Source organism: Heloderma suspectum, chromosome 2 (assembly GCF_057233095.1).
Source record: "Heloderma suspectum isolate Gila_16-S chromosome 2, 16-S_ref, whole genome shotgun sequence".
NCBI classification, from domain to species: Eukaryota; Metazoa; Chordata; class Lepidosauria; order Squamata; family Helodermatidae; genus Heloderma; species Heloderma suspectum.
This window is the reverse complement of record NC_139459.1, coordinates 154770544-154788770: the sequence shown is the minus strand read 5'-3', so window position 1 is coordinate 154788770 and position 18227 is coordinate 154770544. Positions and strand designations below refer to the sequence as shown.

Below are 18227 nucleotides of genomic sequence, written 5' to 3'. Positions count from 1 at the left end.
AGTTAAAAGGTCATTTTAAAGCAACTTCAGAAAGGCATGTACACTTAACAGAGCTATTACCAACACCTATGGCTTTCCTAAATGGCAGCCAATGCCAGAATTTCAGAGCAGCTGAAAATGTGTTAAAATCACCTTTGATTTAGCAAAGAGTCCGACACCTGCTCTCTGTGCTTCTTGCACAAAGCCTTATCAGGCAAGGCAGCTGAGGGAATTGGACTAATCTAATCTTGCAGCAACAGAAGCATGGAAAAGCACTTTAAGGCCTGACAGACACAAAAATGGTCACAACCCAGCAGTAACCTGTAAGTTGAAAAAAGGAATGGTTAGCCATTCCAGAACCTAGATGTTTCTCAAAAGATAAGGACAGAATTAAATTCTTTCCTTTCCTTAGGCTTTCCACAGTGGCGCAGAGACCATTTAATTGATAGCCAGGAGTTTAGAGGGCAAAAATAACCTAAGTTGCACTTGGGCTATTAGAATTTTTTTAATTTATCAGTAGTATTTTCTGTTTCCTGAAATTAGCCTCTTGACAGAGCTAGTCAACCATTGGTTGTAGAAATTGTTTTCATAAATGTCATCCAATTTCTAAATTTGTAAATGCTTTATTATAACAGTACAGTGCAGTTCAGAGAAACATATGGTCTAGGTTGCACTTGTAAACACGCTTACTAGGGATCAACCCCCACTGACCCGGTTTGCATGACATGCCAATCTCATTGTGGGTTATTTAACCCACAATGAGCTGCACCATGCACTGGATGCCATTTTGAATATCCAAACCCAATGGAGTTGTGGTATATCGTCCAAACCTGGCCATTGGGGATTATGTGAGGGTTGTAGTAGTGTTATGCAAGGGTTTGTATGTTCTACATACAAAACACTGCAACCCCCCATAGCATATTGTGGGTTAAATAACCCCTGATGTCATGTGAACCAGCAGGTCATGTGAACCAGGCCATTGAGTAAGCATGTTTAGGGTTGCACTGCAAGTTCCACTCATATAAATGAAATTTAAGAATGCCTTTCTCTATATTGCACACATCTGCTTCTTGACTTTATTTCTGTACTGTTTCAGGCTGTGAGTTCTGATGATGCTCTGAGATGTACCTTGGGTTGCAGGGTGTCAGGAACTCCCTGGCGGCCTCTTTCAGTAGACTCCAATAGCCAACTCAAGACACAGACGAAAGGATTCTTTTTAAAGCTTTAGTCCTTTTACAACTTAATGACTCTTTCAGATGCTAATCACCGGCGACTAAAGCAAGGAACAGCAGAGTGGCCTAAGCTTCGAATAGGCAGTTGATCCCCATTTGAAAGAGCGTCACTTGAAGACCCAGAACTTATGGGCTAGGGAGAGATCCTCCTCTTTCCCTTGGGTCCATGGGAGGCGGACGTTGCTTGCGTGCCAAACGGTCGCTATGCCTCCTTTCCGCGCCCTCCATCGCTCATCGCTCTTTGCGTCTGCGTTGAGCATCTAGCAAGCCTCGTTCCCGTACTTTCTCGCTGCTAGGATCACTATCTAACTCAGGAATGCCAGCAGGAGGAATCTCTGCCAGCTGCTGTGCCTGTGAGGGATAAGCTGGCTCCTCTCCCACAGATTGCTATTCCTCCTCAGAATCAGAACTGCTCTGGGGCTCTATGGGCTCAGTTTCCACCCTGACACAGGGTTCTGGTAGGAAACAGATCTTGAGCAGGGATCAGGCTGAATCGGGTTTCCCAGGAATCGAAGCTGAAAGAGATCGGCACCACTGAGAGTTCCAAGTGGGGCTGGAAGCCAGAGGGGATTGTCTGTATGTTACTCCAATGAAGATTACAGCAAGACGGAGGTTTAAATAGGAAGCTAGCTCTGCCATAACCTCTACTGAGGCTTTGACCCTTAATGGGGCCTGGTCTCTTTTAGCAGCCTCAAGCTGCAGTGACATGGAAGTGATTGTGGCATGCTAGTATCTTCATGGCCTGAGTCCTCAGCCTGAGGACTATAATGGAGCCTACCTTGAACAAAGGGCAGCCACCCCCAGAGTTCCCGTGGAGAACTGGGTTCTGGAGAGAGAGAAGCCTTGTGATGCCTTTCTGCGGCTGAGTCTTCTTTTACTTATTCCAGAGCCTCTTCTGAGGATGAGGGGTTGGAATCCTCTGAGGATGATGGTTCAGGGTGCCGGTCCATGACAATTTCTTAACTCATGGTAAGATTTATACTTACAATATTACCAGTGTGGCTCAGCACTCGTCTGACCCTACAGTGAAGGCTGCATAACCCATCACCCAGAAATGACAGCACCAGTTACTGACAGAAGCAGAACGGGAAGCAGCTGGAGGGAGGCAGCAGTGCCCTTTCAATATCTGATGAAATTAGATTATTCAGTCTGGATGTGATTATTGAGGCCCATATTTCAAAATCATTGTTGAATAAAGGGATGGGCCCATTCAACTCTGATAATGAATGGTCTTTAAACAGTTTGGAATTACTATCATTTGTACCACCTCCCAGGATTTAGGTAAAACTTTGTGTACTTATTTATTATGAACAATAGTCTTGCTAGTGCTTCAGTAAATGTGTTATAATTTTCTACTGTAAGACCACCTGTGCCAGATGATTTATTCTAATGCAAGTTCTTTTTAAAAGTATGCTTTAATTTAAAATGAAAAATATACACACATGAATGTAAGAAAAAACCAGGATACAGTCACCATCATCAGTGTAACACATTAAATTACTGTCAATATATATGGGACCACATTACTTGTATCTTTCTTGAAAGACCTGCATTGCTTGCCAACTGCATTCCAGCTCAGTTCAAGGTGTTGGGTTTAACCTGTAAATCCCTGAACAGCTTAGGACCTGGATATCTAAGGGATCACCTTTCTCAGCATTAACCTGCCCAGTTATTAAGATCTGCAGGAGGACACCATTACCTGCAGAAGATCCTACATGGTCACCAATAATGTAATTACCAAACGGGCAGAATATCCAATCTTATAAAAGAGAGTTCGCATTAAACATTCCAATGCTGAACAAAGGGTTCTCACCTTTTTATTCACCTATCAGAATTAATCCTTCCTTCCTGCATTTCCAGCAAGCTGATTAGTTTGTCCATTTCCACTGAACTCAGCCCTTTCCCCATCCACTCTAACACTGAAAAAGGGCCCTTAGCTTTTCAGTATCTTGCAACCGTAATGTTTACTGTTAATAACAAATTCTCAATCAATACCTTGTTTGTTTTTAGCAGGGCAGGATTATTTAAATAACAATATCACAATTTGATCCAATTTCAATTTACACCACACAATCTGATATAGGACATAAATTACTTCTTCCCCAAAATTCAAACATGGGAGGATACAAGAACTTGACATCTGGAGCTTAAAATCTTGACTTCCCAGCCATTTTATGATCAATACCATAAACTTTGTCAACTTTATTAGGAATGGGGTGCCCTCATACATTGCACACACCAGGCCATCGTTGGGCCTTCCTCTTCTGGGGGAAACACTGCCCCACCATCTCCAACCCCCAGCCTGACAGGGAACCCATGCCAGGCTTGCAAAACCTGGGGAATGACAGCATAGACATGGCTCTTGGCCAAGGAAGAAACCACAGAAGCTGTTGGAAATCAACAGAACATTGTACTGGGGAGGGGATACTGTTGGATGGGTCCTTAACTAGACTGCCTTCCTGGATTTTCACTTTTCCCTAAGAAGCATCACATGAGTTACCACATCCTCCATCAGTGCACATTTTATCTTGCACTTTTTCTTCCTTACTGTGAATAACAAAATGAGCATTTTCAAGAATTTCAATCAGCAGTACTTCATTCATTTCTCAAGAGGAGTTAAGTACAATTGCCCCAATCCAGGAAGGGAGCATATTGGCAAGGACTTGGGCTTCAATGCATGTATATCTACCTGGGTGAGGAATCAGGCAAACAGATGTACCAGGTTCCTCCTCTATTTTATGTTTTAATTTAAAAATGTTCTAGACTGCTCTTCACTGAAAAATGGATTCCAGGGTGATATACAAACATTACAATGTTAAAATAAGCAATTGATCATCACAACAAAAAACTAAGAGGCAACAAACAATATAACTACAACCAGCAATTAATATAATGGACTAACATGTTGGGGCTACATGGGTTTATCAGCCGTAACGCCCCCCGGCTATTTGAAAGATAGCGGGGTCTACATTTCCCACCGGCATGGTCCTGACTGAGCCAAATGTTTCCTACAAGTATTTTCAGGCAGCTGTGGCTGCTGCATCTGGGCATATTTAGATTGGATTCTTTTCCACTATCACTTTTCTTACAGTATTTCAGATTGTTAAGAAAGCATTAAACTGTCACTGCTGAATGGAGCGAAAAGCCTATAATATGGGAGCGAAGTGGAGAGTTACTGAAAAATATGTCATGTACACATTTCTTAAGGTGTATTTGAGCTGAACTGACCATTTGAAGTAGAAAATCATGGAGTAGAAATTTTCTTGGAAAGAATGTACCACCTTGTTACGGTGAAACCTTCTGGCAAGAGTGGCAGGTGCCACATTTGGCAATCATTCCAAAATATTTCTTCTTCTGTCTCCTGTGAAGGCATCTTCAGTTGAAGCAAAGGGATGCAAAATTTGTGAATTTCTGGTGAATCATACCACGTAAATGGGCTAATAGACAGTGTAGGGGGTGGTGCATGTCAGTACCAGTAACACTGGGAAATTTAGTCATGAGTTCCTGGGAGAAAAAAAATTAGGTTGTTAGGTATGATGTTGATAGCTGAGAACTGCCAGGTAACATTTCAGAAATGTTACCTGTTCCACCTGTAGCCAGCCAGACAAAGGGCGCTTAAGATGTTCATGCTGTGGATGAGGTGGTGGTACTGGAAGGAAAGGTTTGGATTTATTAGGTACCAGGAAAAACTTTTGGGGAAAGATGAGCCTATGCAAGAGATATGGACTTCACTTGAACTGGAGTGGAACTAGACTCCTGGGCCACAATCTCAAAAAGGTTGCAGAATACCTTTCAAACTTGACTTCTTGGGAAAACTGACAGGAGCTGAGAAGCATTCACTTCTGGTTAACTCATCCCTGAGGCATGGTGTTCTAAATATTCTAGGTCATTTAAACAGGCATATAGAAGGGCATAACAGCCATTTAAAGAGACTACAGGCTTAGGGGAAAATGCACATGCAAAGAACATTTGGAGAAGTACACAGAGTAAATGCTAATGCTAGAAGCCTCAAGGCCTAAATGGTAGAATTAAAAGTACTTGATGTTAAATGGGAACACAGAGATAATGGGCATATCAGAAAACTGGTGCAAGAAAGGAACAATGAATCCAAAATCTATGTAAAGGACAGAGAGGAGCATATTAGAGGTGGTATTGCTTTGTATTCGGGGGGGGGGGGGATAAAGTCCAATAAACCAGAAAATGTAGGAGGAACACATTCCTCCACAGAATTACTGCGAGTGAGAATTCCAGCTTCAAAATTAATTTAGTACTGGGGACCGACTATTGCCCTACTAACATGTTTCCCCTTCCCTGAGGAACATCTTGAGAAGGTGAAAGAAACTGGGGAGGCAGTCAAAAGGAGCGTGTTGTAGTAATACACAATTTTGACTACCCCCACATCAACTGGACACATTACTAGATAATTTTTTTCTAGATACAATAAATGACTGTGCCTTGATCATTTATTGATCATGTCCATCACAGAACATAATCCTAAATGGTGCCCTAAACCTGGTGTGAGATGTGTTGTCAAGCTGACTGGGAAAAGTTACCGCAGTCAGAATAGATGCAGAAGACACCTGAAGGCGATTACTCTACAGTGAATGGTGCTTGTTTGTTTGACTGACTTTAATGCAGTGACGGGGGATAGACTGTGAACAGAGCAGCAGCACAAATTAGGGGGTGCTCAATCCTTTCCCCATAGACCATTTGTCTACTAAAATCACTCCCAACTGATTTTCTCTCCAGAGAGAGATAGCCGAGTGACCCGGTATCTTTTCCTGCATGGGTGAAAAAGTGAGGGGGGGAATTCTGATGGGGAGAAAGGGTTAGAAATTCCTCCCCTCCCCTTCTAGATGAAGTGCCATTTCATCCAGAAAAAAACCTTAAGAGGTTCATAGCAGAACTAATAGAACATTCACATTTATAAAACCAAGGTCTACATACACCGTTCTATTTTGCTTAAGGAAGTGTTCCAAATCTTGTATATTTCTGAACTAAAAAGGGATTATATAGTCTTACAAATTCTGTATTTCCCTTGGATGAATGTATTACCTGAACTAGCATCTGCCTCACAAAATAGCTATTTTGGGAGGACTTAGCCCATTAAGCTAAATCCATTTTGCTTTCTCATGTGCTAGTGTTAACTTCTTCAATGCTGTGGTATCCCTGTGTTGTATAAACCATTCCAGTATTACAGATTACAAATACCGAGGTCAATTTTGTGTTACATTCATTGTAAAGTACTCATTTTTAGACAATACAGATGCTCAAACACCTGTTTTGTTTAAATGAGTGGTTCAAGTCCAAATTTAAATGGAACTGATTTTCTAGATCCTTTTCAATTGGGTTTTAGGCCTGGTTTTGGAACTGAAACTGCTTTGGCCATCCTGTGGGATGAAAAATTGCTGAAAGAAAGACGGGGAGTACTCTTGGGCCTCTAAGCAGCTTTCAATACTATTGGCCATGGTGTCCTGCTAGACAGGCTATCTGAGCTAGGTACTGTAAAGTTCTGCAGTGGTTCCACTCCTACTTGGATAGTCAATTCCAGAAGGTGTTGCTAGGGGAATACTGCTGTACCCTTTGGCAGTTATGCTTTGGTGAGCCACAAGGTTCTCTTTTATCCCCCATACTGTCCAACATCTCCATGAAATCACTAGGTGAGGCTGGAGATGTGGGCTGAGGTGTCAGCAATATGCAGATGACATCCAACTCTCTCTCATTCTCAATGAATCCAGGTGAGGCAGTCAGTGTTCTAAACCAGTGCCTGGACACAGTGAAGGGCTGGATGAGCCTCAGTCCAGAGAAGATGTGGTTTGTCTCCCCAGCTACATGGCGTTCAACCTGCTCTGGAGCGAGCTGCACTTCCCCAATGAAGGAAAAGGCTTGCAGCACTGTCACTAGAAGCACAAGTGGCCTCCATGGCTACAATTGCTTTTTTATCAGCTTATGGTTGCCACTAGTATACCATCCTATCTGGAGAAAGATCACTTTCCTATGGTTATCCACATGCTCATAAACTCTTACTTGGACTACTGCAATGCATTGTACATGGCATGGCCCTTGAAAACTGTCTGAAACTTCAGTTAGTCCAAAGTATGCCTGCACTAACTGGAAATGGGTGGCATGATCACATTATGCCAGCGCTTTCCCATTTGCACTGGCTTCCAGTCCATTTCTGGGCACAATTCAAAGTGATGGTTTTAACTTTTAAAGCCCTAAATAGCTTGGGGCCAAGTTACTTAAAAGGTCACCTCCTCCCATATATACCCACCTAGACCCTAAGCTCTTTTTCAGAAGCCCTCCTCCAGGTGCTCCCAAGAAATGTGGCAAGGCAGGTGGTTAACAGGGAGGAGGACTTCTCAGTGGTGGCACCCCCATTTTGGAATGCCCTCCCCAGAGAGGCTAGCCTGGTGCCTTTGCTGTGGTCTCTTAAGCACGAGGTGAAGAGGTCTTTTAACTTAAATTCTTCTGTAGTGATCTATACAATTTGTGACATAGAGTTTAGGATTTGTGAAATTTCCGAGTTACAAAACTGTAAGTTTTGTTATAATTGTTTTATCCTCCACTGCTGGCTTTTATGCTGTATTTAGATTTTATGATTCTATTTTTTATGTATTACTCTTTGATTGTAAGCCATCCTGAGAACTTTTGTTGGCAAGCATATAGGTAGTCAAATAAAGGAGATCTTTGGATAACCTAGCAGAATCACCAGTGAATCAGATGTCAACCTACAGGGCTGTGTAAACTGTACTTCCAAAGCAGTACAAAAAATCCCTGCAGAATGTAGCATGGTTGCCAAGTTGTACTTCCTAAGAATCTCAGTCTTTGTTTTAAAAACAGCAAATTATGCAAAATAAGAGAAATTATGAAAATATGCTTTGGAGGGTGCAATCCTATGGAGATAGGTGGCCACCTCCGAACTTGGAGGCAACCACCTATCCCATGCAGGGCAGGAGCAGCGCGGAGGGGACCATCCCCTCTGCACTTCAGCTGCCCTGCATTTGCAGCTAGCCAGCCGAAATCGGCTGTCTAGCCGCGGGAGGTCGGGGGGCGGATGCTGCACAGGAAACGTCGGAAAGGCACTTCCACCCTCCCCGCCCCAGCCCGTCCCCAGGAACGCCCTGTTTTCACTGCTCCATGCTCACTTTACAAGCGTGGAGCATGGGGCTGATCCGCGCTGCCTACAAGGCAGGGCAGGAGGGGGTGGAGGTCAGTTCCTGGGAACCAACCCATCCTATGGCCGTCTAGCCACTGACTAGCAGCCAAAAGATTGTGCCCTAAGTGTATTAATTTCAGAATTCCTCAAGAGGAATTGAACTGTACTGAGTCCTATGGATTAAATTTCATATGGTAGGCATGTTGCAAATATCTACATATCAACAATTGGTTGTTTTTTAAATTTACACATGGCAAGTCTCTTAACAGCTGAGGTGAACAGCCCAGCCCTTATAAACTTCCCAGTATCAAAAGAGTTAAGCTATATAGAAGCACTTTTAGTATGTATTGTTTTATTTTAGATTTGCTAACAATGCTATGATATCCTCAATTTCTGTCTGATAATTGATCATCTCTGGAATCTAACCATCTGGCTGCTCCACACACACCCTGCGATAAATTCAAACACCAATCTTTCAGTACATTTTTCGTTTGGAAATGCAGTTCACGTACAGCATATGGTAATTCCTTGTTTCAATACTATTGTCAGATCAGTTTCAGTGGCTCAGCAGATGCGGGCTACCTGTACTCTGGTCAGCTTTGCAACAGATAGCTAAAAACTTCATTGTCTAGGATACCATAGCATATATCCTAATGTTACTCAGACAGAAGAGAGACTTATAAAGCAATTCTTCTGAGAATCCTCTTCTCAGTTATAATCCATATGATATGATAATTGCTATAAGACACTCGCTGGCACTGCTGTATTATCAGTAATTGTTTGCCTCCTGTTCTGTATTCCCAAATAGTCCCTTCTATTTTGCTTCAAACTCTCCCATCTTAAGATTGTATTTTGCCATTCTAACTGATGTAGCGTCTCTCTAATTACTCCTCCTTAATAGTAATTAAAACCAAACCAGTTGTTTAGGAAAACCCTTTGAATGCAAAACAATGAATAAAGTAAACAATGCAAGCAATTGCAATGATTGCATTTCACATGTCTCATTTTTAAAAAAGAAATAGCAGTGCAGGGAGGCCTGATCAAGATTTGGACTGCAGTGCACAGGAAAGGGGTTAACCCTCCCTCCCTCCATTGTGGTCCTGATAAAATCCCCCCACGCCCAGCTGCTATTTGTTCCAGCATGGAAGCTAGCACTGGTGCTAACAGCAGCTCACTCCTAGAGCAAAGAATAGCTGGGGCGGGGGGATTATAATCAAAATCACACCACGGGAAGAAGGGTGTACGCCCTCTGACCATGTGCCGCTCCTAACCCTGATCTCCCCCACCCCCGAGCCTGCTCTTTCTTTCTTCTTTCAAAAAGACACCTGAAATGTGATCATGCATTTCTCATATTGTCCAGTTCAGTCCTTAAGATGTTCTAATACAAAACTACTCCAAGGAAATGCTCCAGCATGGAGTTCAATCAGTCCTGTTGTATAAATGCTTTGTCCATTACTGTAAGGCTGCAAGAAAAAGAATCCTTTTACCGCAAAGCAACTGACTCCTAAAGCATTATATTAACTGCCATCTTCAGAACCTTTGTGCCATCTAGAGTAGGTTGCACAGATACAAACCAAGATCATTTTCTCACAGCCTGTAGATCCCCAACGGGCAGCCCTTTCATTTCATCCACACGACTCTTGTGAATCTGGAAGGCAGGAGTCACCCAATGGCCACATGAACACTGTTCACCATGCCAGTGAAAAGAGCCCAATTTTGATGTGCATTTTGGGCACAAAAGCTGCAAGAGAACCAGATACAAGCATCAGCCTCATCTCTTACCACCTGTACAGGTAAGCTAAAACTAAACTACTGTTGCAGATCACTAGCTTCAGAAGATTCTACTGGTTACATCAAACCTGGTCTCTTTTCCCTATGGTTCCCCAGCCTCTGAAGCCCTGTCACCTAACTGCTCTCTTCCAAAAAACAGAATGCATATAAGTTTATCCACAGCCCCTCTGAGGGTTTTCTAAGCCCATAGTGCTCAACTCCACTGTAGTTTTTCTCATCATTTGCTCAGGTTTCTGCATTTAGTCCACTGTCCTGCTTTCCTCAGCCACTTAGGCCCTCGTCCTCTCCCACTTGGGCAGGATGGAAATCAAGTAAAGGTGCAATCCTATGCATGGTTAGACAGAAAAAAATGCCTACTGGCTGCGGCTTGCTGGGAATTATAGGCCTTTTTCTGTCTAAACATGCAGAGGATTGCACCTTACATAAACAAACTGCAGAGGGTCCTTCCTTTACCCCAAGCTACACACACCTCAACCCTTAGTCAAGTCTATGGTGGGTGTATACACTACACTTAAACATGGCCATTTCATTCAAGGGATTATAGCTTGAGGACCTATAAAAACATCTTTATTGTTCAGTCTTCTGCAATGCAAGAACTATGCGGGCATCCTCCCAAAGGTTAAGAGTGCAACTGTTTGTTTCCCTCACCTGTCCTTCCATCACTCCTAATAATGTTGGCTCCATCCACTGTACAGGCTCAATGAAGTAAGAAGTACAACTGGATCGGCCATCACAGTGAAAAAGGGCATGTTCTGAAAGCCTCTTACGAGCAAAAGCTGCAGGTCCTTTGCCTTCATCATGAGACAAAATGCTCGAACTTCGAAAGAGCAGACGCCTATTCTCCGGAAACAAAGACGACAATGATTTGAGTAGATAACACCAAACCCATCTGGCAGCAGCAACAATTGATATATGTATGTTTTCTTGTATTCTTTGGATGTTTATTAAAGCATATGAACTGAGAGAAAGAGAAATATATATAACACAATGGGCTGGTTCTCACAATCAAACAGCTCACCAAACCAGAGAGGCCATCACCGCTATCCCCAAGACTGGGCTCTAGTCCCCACTGCCCACACCATCCCACTTCTCACACAGCCATACAACAGGTGACTTTGTGCAGAAAGAAAGAACTGCCCTCCTGATGGCTGTTGGGACTGGTCATATATGGTATGGTATTCTGCAAGCTCCTTGGGAACAGAAGACCCCAAAGAAACTTGGGAAACTGCTGTATGCCACTCTGATCCCACAGCATAGAGCAGAATATAAATCTAATAAATATATCTGTGGAGCTCCATACCTGCACTTCCTACACCTGTAAATAAGTTCATGATTTGGAGTTTGATGTACAGCATTTGGATCAACTGCAAAGAGTTCTCGTGGCAGGTCTTGTAGCTCTGAAAAGGGGAAACAATGGCAGATTCATGAACTTGCAAATAAGCATTATGGGACGTTCAAAGCACTCTGCTTTTATGTATTTCTTCGGTTGGATCCAGGATCTGCCTTCTGCCAGAGTAAGGGCTCTGGTCATGGAAGGACCCTCTACCCCATTTTTGGTGATCCCTACCACCAAACCACAGCTTCCCCCATTCAGCAGGAACTCCCAACCCTCTATGTAGCACTTTCGGGAGGCCAGAGAGGCTGCTGTGGGGAGGAGGGGTGGGGAAGTCCATTTCCATTAGCCCTGTTGCATGTGACTAAATCTGGATCCAATCCATTGTGGGTATTTATATGCTCCCTTTTCATTACATTCTCAGGAAAGTTTACAATAAAATGTGGTTATTTTAAAAGCGAAAATAAGGATTTAGCTTTTGCCCCACTCAGTGCCAAAAAGAACCTGCTGCAGCTGAAACCTAAGAAAAATTCCTGCTTTCATTCAAAAAGCCCCCGAGATAACTACAATATTGTCAGTTCAATATTAGTTCAATAAACTAGCTTTCGAGTTTCACAGAACTCTTCATTGGGGTGGATATTAAACAAAAGGTGTAGGGAAAGAGAAAGATGTTGATGGTAAAGGGCATGATGGAAGCCTATTTGCAACATGCAACAGACTTAAGATAGCATTTCAAAAAGGTCTTTGCAGATACATTAGGCTAGCTTGTGCCTCAAAAGCAGCAGCCACTTTCCTTTTAAAAATATAAAAGGCAGCATTTATTCAGATCTTTCTGTGCTTGGAAGAGTGAGACCAACCACTTGTCTGCTGGACCCTTGTCTATACTGGTTATAGCCAGTTCGGTGATCAAGGTGGTAAATGCTTTCTTGGGAGAGGGCTGTGTCCCAATTCCTCTAAAGGAGGCTGTAGTAATGCCAACTTTGGGAGGAAAAAATAAATCTCCCCCACCTTAGATAACTATCGGCCAGTCTCCAACATTAATTTTCTGGGCAAGGTCCTAGAGTGAGTGGTGCGATTCAACTCCAGGCTTTCTTGCATGAAACTGATTATTAGGATCCTTTCCAATCTGGGTTTAGGCCAGGTTTTGGGACTGAAATAGCCCTGGTTGCCTTGGTGGATGACTTACACCAGGAACTCGACAGGGAGAGGGCACCCCCGTTGGTTCTTCTGGACCTCTCATTGGTACTGAATTCCATCTACCCTGGTATCCATCAGGAGCATTTGGCCAGTACAGGACTCGGACGCATTGTGTTAAAGTGGTTCCAATCTCACATGACTGACAGCTTTCAGAAGATGGCGCTTGAGGATTACTTCTTGGCCCCTGGTCTTTGAGGGCCCTTGCGGCTGTATTTTATCCCCTATGCTTTTTAACAGCTATATGAAACTGCTGAAAAAGGTCATCTGGAATCTTGAGGTTGGGTCTTAGCACTATGCTGGTGCTACCCTGGTTTATTTCTGTTTGTCAACTGACACCAAGGAGGCTGTGGAAGTCTTCTGGAGGAGTGATAGCTGAAAACAAATTTCTTTTACTGTATGCACAAATGAGATCAATGGACTTTGGCATGCCTATTAATTCATAGCACCACAGAGGTGAAGGTTTTTTGCAGCCTGTATATTGGTTATTCCTGCTTCTGCGAGTCTGCTCAGCAGAGTCTCCCTGCAGTCCCCTTCCCAGCTCCCAAACTCATATTCTCCTCCCAGCAAGTTCCTTCTGGAGCAGAATGCACTCCTAGGTGGCCTCTCTCATGCAACTTCCCACCCCAGGAAGGGGCGGGGGGGAGAGATGTTTTGTACCAGTTTCCTCAACGTTGTCCTTCCAAAATTGATTGGGATGGGGAGTTGAGATCTAAATAGAGCCATTGCTTGATGGGAACTTTGAAAAACCAGTAGTGGATTTTGGGGAGAGTGCATCTGTGTTCTCTAGTTATAGTCTACTACTTGCTAGGGAGATGGAGGCAGTATTTAATTTCTTAAAAGAGATGTTCAGGGACTCTGACTTGTCGAGGAGTAATTTCATCTGTCTAGAGTGGCCACTCATGCATCTCCAAGAGTGCACAACACAACTATGCATAAAATTTGCATATGTTAATTTGTATGTATATATGCAAATTTAGAAATAATTACTATAATTTAAATAAAAAAGCACTACACCTGACCACAGTGGAGAAAACTGTGACCAGGTGACCTGTGCGCCTGCTCAGTCTGCTAATTAATAATGGGCAACGTTAAGGCCTCTGTTTTCCCTTGTATGGTTCTTCATATTTAAACCAGACTTGTACTCCTTCAGATAGAGGACTGTGTCAAATAGACCACATAACCACACTCCATCTGTCCTTTCTCCTTTATTCTGGGGGGCAGGGGCAGGGGTCACGGTGTTGCACTTGCTCAGTGGGAAGAGAAAGGCATGCTCATGTGTACTTTTACTATATTCCTGAAGGCAAGCAGAAATAATTATTGATTATGAAGCCCAGATATAATTTGTGGATCTTTGCACCCATAGAACAGAATTCTGAACTCTGGAGGTCCATTGCCTCTTCACACCCCTGAGTAAGAGTCTGGCTACATGTTGCACTCACATGTTAAGCATAGCCCATCACAGAACAGCTCTGCCTGAGAATTCAGAAGGTTCTGCCATCACCAGGCAGAGAAAGCTGGGTGAGGATAGAAATTGCATATGCAGTAAAGTAGGAACTGCTGGGTGACTTTCTCAATTTGTTTATCTCCTCTTCTCTTCTCAGAGGCTAATCATAGAATCATAGAATAGTAGGGTTGGAAGGGGCCTACAAGGCCATCGAGTCCAACCCCCTGCTCAATGCAGGAATCCAATCTTCACTAGGAGCAGGAAAAAAAAGAGGTTGAAGTAAGGAAATATTAGGACTGTTCTTATATGCATAGAGGAAGACTCCTTTCTAGAGATGGGGGCAATTCTCAGTAGCAGCATATACCCACGCTTTCAAAATGCAAGGTTCATTTAATAATATATCTATAATAGAATCCATTGTTTGAAGAACTGCTATTTAGAACAGTTTTGTTTACTGCCAATTTCAGTTGGGTCATGACTGGCAAAAAAGAGCAAAAAACCATTTCGAGTACAGTTTAATGTATTTGTATATAGAAAATTCTAGTTCTCTTACCAGGATATTTCTCTGTAACCTTTTGCAAACGATACTGTTTGTAAGCAGCACTGGTTACGTCAACTTTGCAGCCCATTTTTTCATAGAGTTGCAGTTGCCACTCAAAGCCTTCATTCATTCTGGAATAACAAATCAAAAGAAGCCTTCTTATGTCAGAGAGAATGTACACTGTAGTCCTCAAGAGGAAAGGAAACAACTTTTACCAAGGAAAAAAAATACGCACTTGACATCAGGTTTGATGGTCTGGACAAAGGCATAGGCCTCCTCAAAAGGCAAATTGTTGGCTTTCATTAAATAGGCAGTCACAACAGCAACACTTCGGCTGACTCCAGCGTGACTGAAAGGACAAGAAGAACCTGATGAAATATGATCACACCCAAAACCAGGAATATCATTCCATTTCAATTATCTTTTTACCTAGAGCTGCTTTCTGTACTCAAGAGTACAAAACAAAACACACACTTCTCATGACAGTTTTCAAAGACGCACTAATGTATCAATCATAATTTTCCCTTTCAAGAGGCCTAATTCCCTAGTTGCTATTGTGTGTTTAGAAGCAAGATGTATGTATTTTGTACTCTAGTATCACAAGACCCCTCGTTACCTCCTGCCACTCCATCCTAATACACTTTAGACACAATCAACTGGGAAGTTATCCTGTTCAGGTCCTAACTGAAATGAACAGATAACAAGAGCTTGATAACAATCCAGTATATACAGTGGTTTCTTCAAATCAAGTTTGTCCAGGCGCTTTGTACACAAAAATAAGAGCGGAAGGGTCCTGCTGAACTGGACCAAAGCTCTACCTAATCCAATAGTCTATTTCTAATCGTGCCAAGTCAGGTGCTTCAGGGAAGATCATGAAAGTGATGACCATCCCCTGTCATTTGTCATAACCACCTGGTAACCTGTGATCAAAACAGAAAAAGGAAAAAAAAAATAGATGGAGAAATTAGGAAATAAATTCCATACCCTACGTTACAGCTGCAAAGTTTTGTTGATTATCAGTTAGATTAAATGCTTAAAATCTATTTGGGGCAATGTTTTTGTTTTAACTGCCAAAAACCGCAGGTGGTACCATCTCCAAATAGGTACCTCCCCCCTCATCTTTCACATACAGGAGGGAACAGCTATTTTAAACAGTGCCTGCAGTGACATTTGTAAGCATCATCTAAAAACAAAGAAAGCAATTTTATTCAGATCTAATCAATAAAGAATCAATGATTTCTTTGATCAACCTATCCTATAAGTATGGCTAGGACTGGACATACTGAGATTTGTGAGCCACAAATCTATCATTTATCTACAAGTAAACCCGATGGTGAAAGTTCAGCCAAAAGCTAATACTTGGAAAGGCTTCTTAGGTTACAATCCTAAACCCAGTTACTCCTAGGGATGTACGAAAGTCACTTACCTTTCTGCGGATTATGTTGATGGTGGGGGGGGGGAGGCATTCCGTTCCTCCCCCCCGGAAACCTCCACTGCCGGCTGTGCTCTGTGGCAGCTCTGCGGAGCAGCCGGCCAGGCCCAGGCCAAAGCCGGCTGCGGAGGGCTCTGGGTAACCCCCCCCCCAAAAAAAACACACCATGTACGCAAATGGTGGCGGCTACGGCCGCCACCATTTGCGTTCCTTATTTTTGGCCGTCTTAGTCTACATAAATATTTACATAGACTATGACGGCGAAAATAAAGGGGAATGCAAATAGTGTAGCGGGCGCTATTTGTGTCCCTTTTTGATTCGCCGTTTTAGCCTACGGAAATCCTTCCGTAGGCTAAAACGGCGAATCAAAAAGGGACGCAAATAGCACCCGCTATGCTATTTGCATTCCCCTTTATTTTCGCCGTCATAGTCTACGTAAATATTTACGTAGACTAAGACGGCCAAAAATAAGGAACGCAAATGGCGGCGGCCGTAGCCACCGCCATTTGCATATGCAGTTGTTTTTTTACCCAGCCATGATAGGCTATGTAAATCTTTATGTAGCCTATCATGTCTTGTTAAAAAAAACCAAAAAAAGCCCGACAAGACTGCAAATGGCGGCGGCCAGTCAGAAGACCAGCCGCCACTGCCCGGAACATCCGCCTCAGGTAAGTCTCGTCCCGAGGGGGATCCGCGGGGGGGCAGGCCGTTCCGCCACAGAGTTCGGGGGGCCGAATGCACTGGCATTTGGCCTCACCGAGATCCGTGGCGGAATTCTCTGACATCCCTAGTTACTCCTACTGAACACAGCAGGACGTTCCTTTGAGTGTACAGGACTGCACTGTTATTGTCTGTATAGGCAGTTCTCAGATTCTCACTGGAAAAGACCTTTTTAAATATACTCAGGAGCAGATGTGAAAACTCCCCACAGAAATCAACAAGGAAATGCAACATTTTATGGTAGCTGTGATCAGGCCCCAGCATGTCTACTTTGTTCCTACCTCAGGTTTTGTGTGGAAAATCCAATGTTTTGAGTTCTTATTTAAAAAATAGTGATTTCAATGAAAGTCTAATGCACCCACAGTCCATTGTCCCGTTAATATTGCATGTCAAAGGTGGGCTGAGGCTGGCTTTGAGTTCCAGCCAGAAATCCCACACACAAAAATTCTGAGGTTGGAGCAAATGTTAAAATGCCTTCCCAGCCCTCAACTGCACGCTGAAGCCTTCTGCTTCATTGCCTTGCGTGTGGATAACGGTGCGTTTTTACATGTTTAAGATCTTAAAAAATAAATAAAGCACATTACAGCAGACACAAGTCAGAAAGAGCAGGAACTCTTGTCTTTGCTGGCACCACTGGTATCTGAATGGACCGGCCGGTGTCCAATCACAGCTGCGCCGAAACCTTGGATTTCTCCATGGATGTCTCTGGGCCGCCCGCCCCGGAGGACCTTTCCCCCCTAAGCCTTCTATTCGAGCCGGAAACGGGCCCTGTGCCGGGCAGCCACTGCCCGCGCCGGGTCGCCCGGCGGCTCCGCGGAGCGGCCCCTCGGCGCTCACCATCGCACCAGGGCGCTCCCGCCCCGCTCCCGCGCGCGGCTGATGACGGCGGCGCAGGCGTCCAGGTGGCTCAGCAGGTCGCTCTGCGGCTGGTCCAGCACCGGGACGTGCAGCAGCGCCTCCAGCCCCGCAGCGGCGGCGTCTGGCGGCGGCTCCGAGTCCAGCAGCAGCAGCGCCGTCGTGGCGGCGTCCCCGGCACGCTCTCGCGGGCCGAGGTCGCCGCCGCCCAGGTACAGCCCCGGAAGCACCGGCACCATGGCGATGGCGATGGCGACGCCAGCAGGCCGCGCCGCGCCGCTCCCCGCCCCGGCGCGGAGGGAGGGGCGGGCCCTCCGCCCGCTCCGCCCCCGGCGTGGCCCTCTCCGCCCTCCACGCCGGCGAGGAGCCGCGCTCAGTAGCCGTAGACTCACGAAGGTGGCCCTACTCGCTTCCGCGTTCACTTCGACAGCCCTTTTTGGCCTCCACGAGGCGAAAGTGGCGGCTGTCTGTAGAAAAGGGAGACTTCTACTTTCAGAAAATAATTCTAGGTTCCAATAGATTTTTTTGTTTTGTTTTGCTTCAG

The 18227-nt window shown here is 44.2% G+C and overlaps 1 protein-coding gene across 5 annotated transcripts; it reads right to left on the bottom strand.

The window, feature by feature from the left end:
• Positions 1-2603: 2603 nt before the first annotated feature.
• Positions 2604-17958, bottom strand: DUSP12 (dual specificity phosphatase 12). 5 transcript variants are annotated; one of them, XM_084835283.1, is made up of 7 exons: positions 17666-17958; positions 14912-15025; positions 14689-14807; positions 11462-11558; positions 10810-10996; positions 9945-10111; positions 2604-4860 (listed from the first exon to the last, which is right to left on the bottom strand). In XM_084835283.1, exons 1-6 carry the CDS (start codon positions 17920-17922, stop codon positions 9950-9952), a joined length of 936 nt encoding a protein of 311 aa, XP_084691409.1. In that variant the 5' UTR covers positions 17923-17958; the 3' UTR covers positions 2604-4860; positions 9945-9949. The 5 variants fall into 5 exon arrangements, with proteins under 5 accessions (XP_084691409.1, XP_084691410.1, XP_084691408.1 ...); XM_084835284.1 differs by having other exon boundaries at positions 2616-4715; XM_084835285.1 differs by lacking the exon at positions 2604-4860 and adding an exon at positions 8709-8819.
• Between the last annotated feature and the right edge of the window lie 269 nt (positions 17959-18227).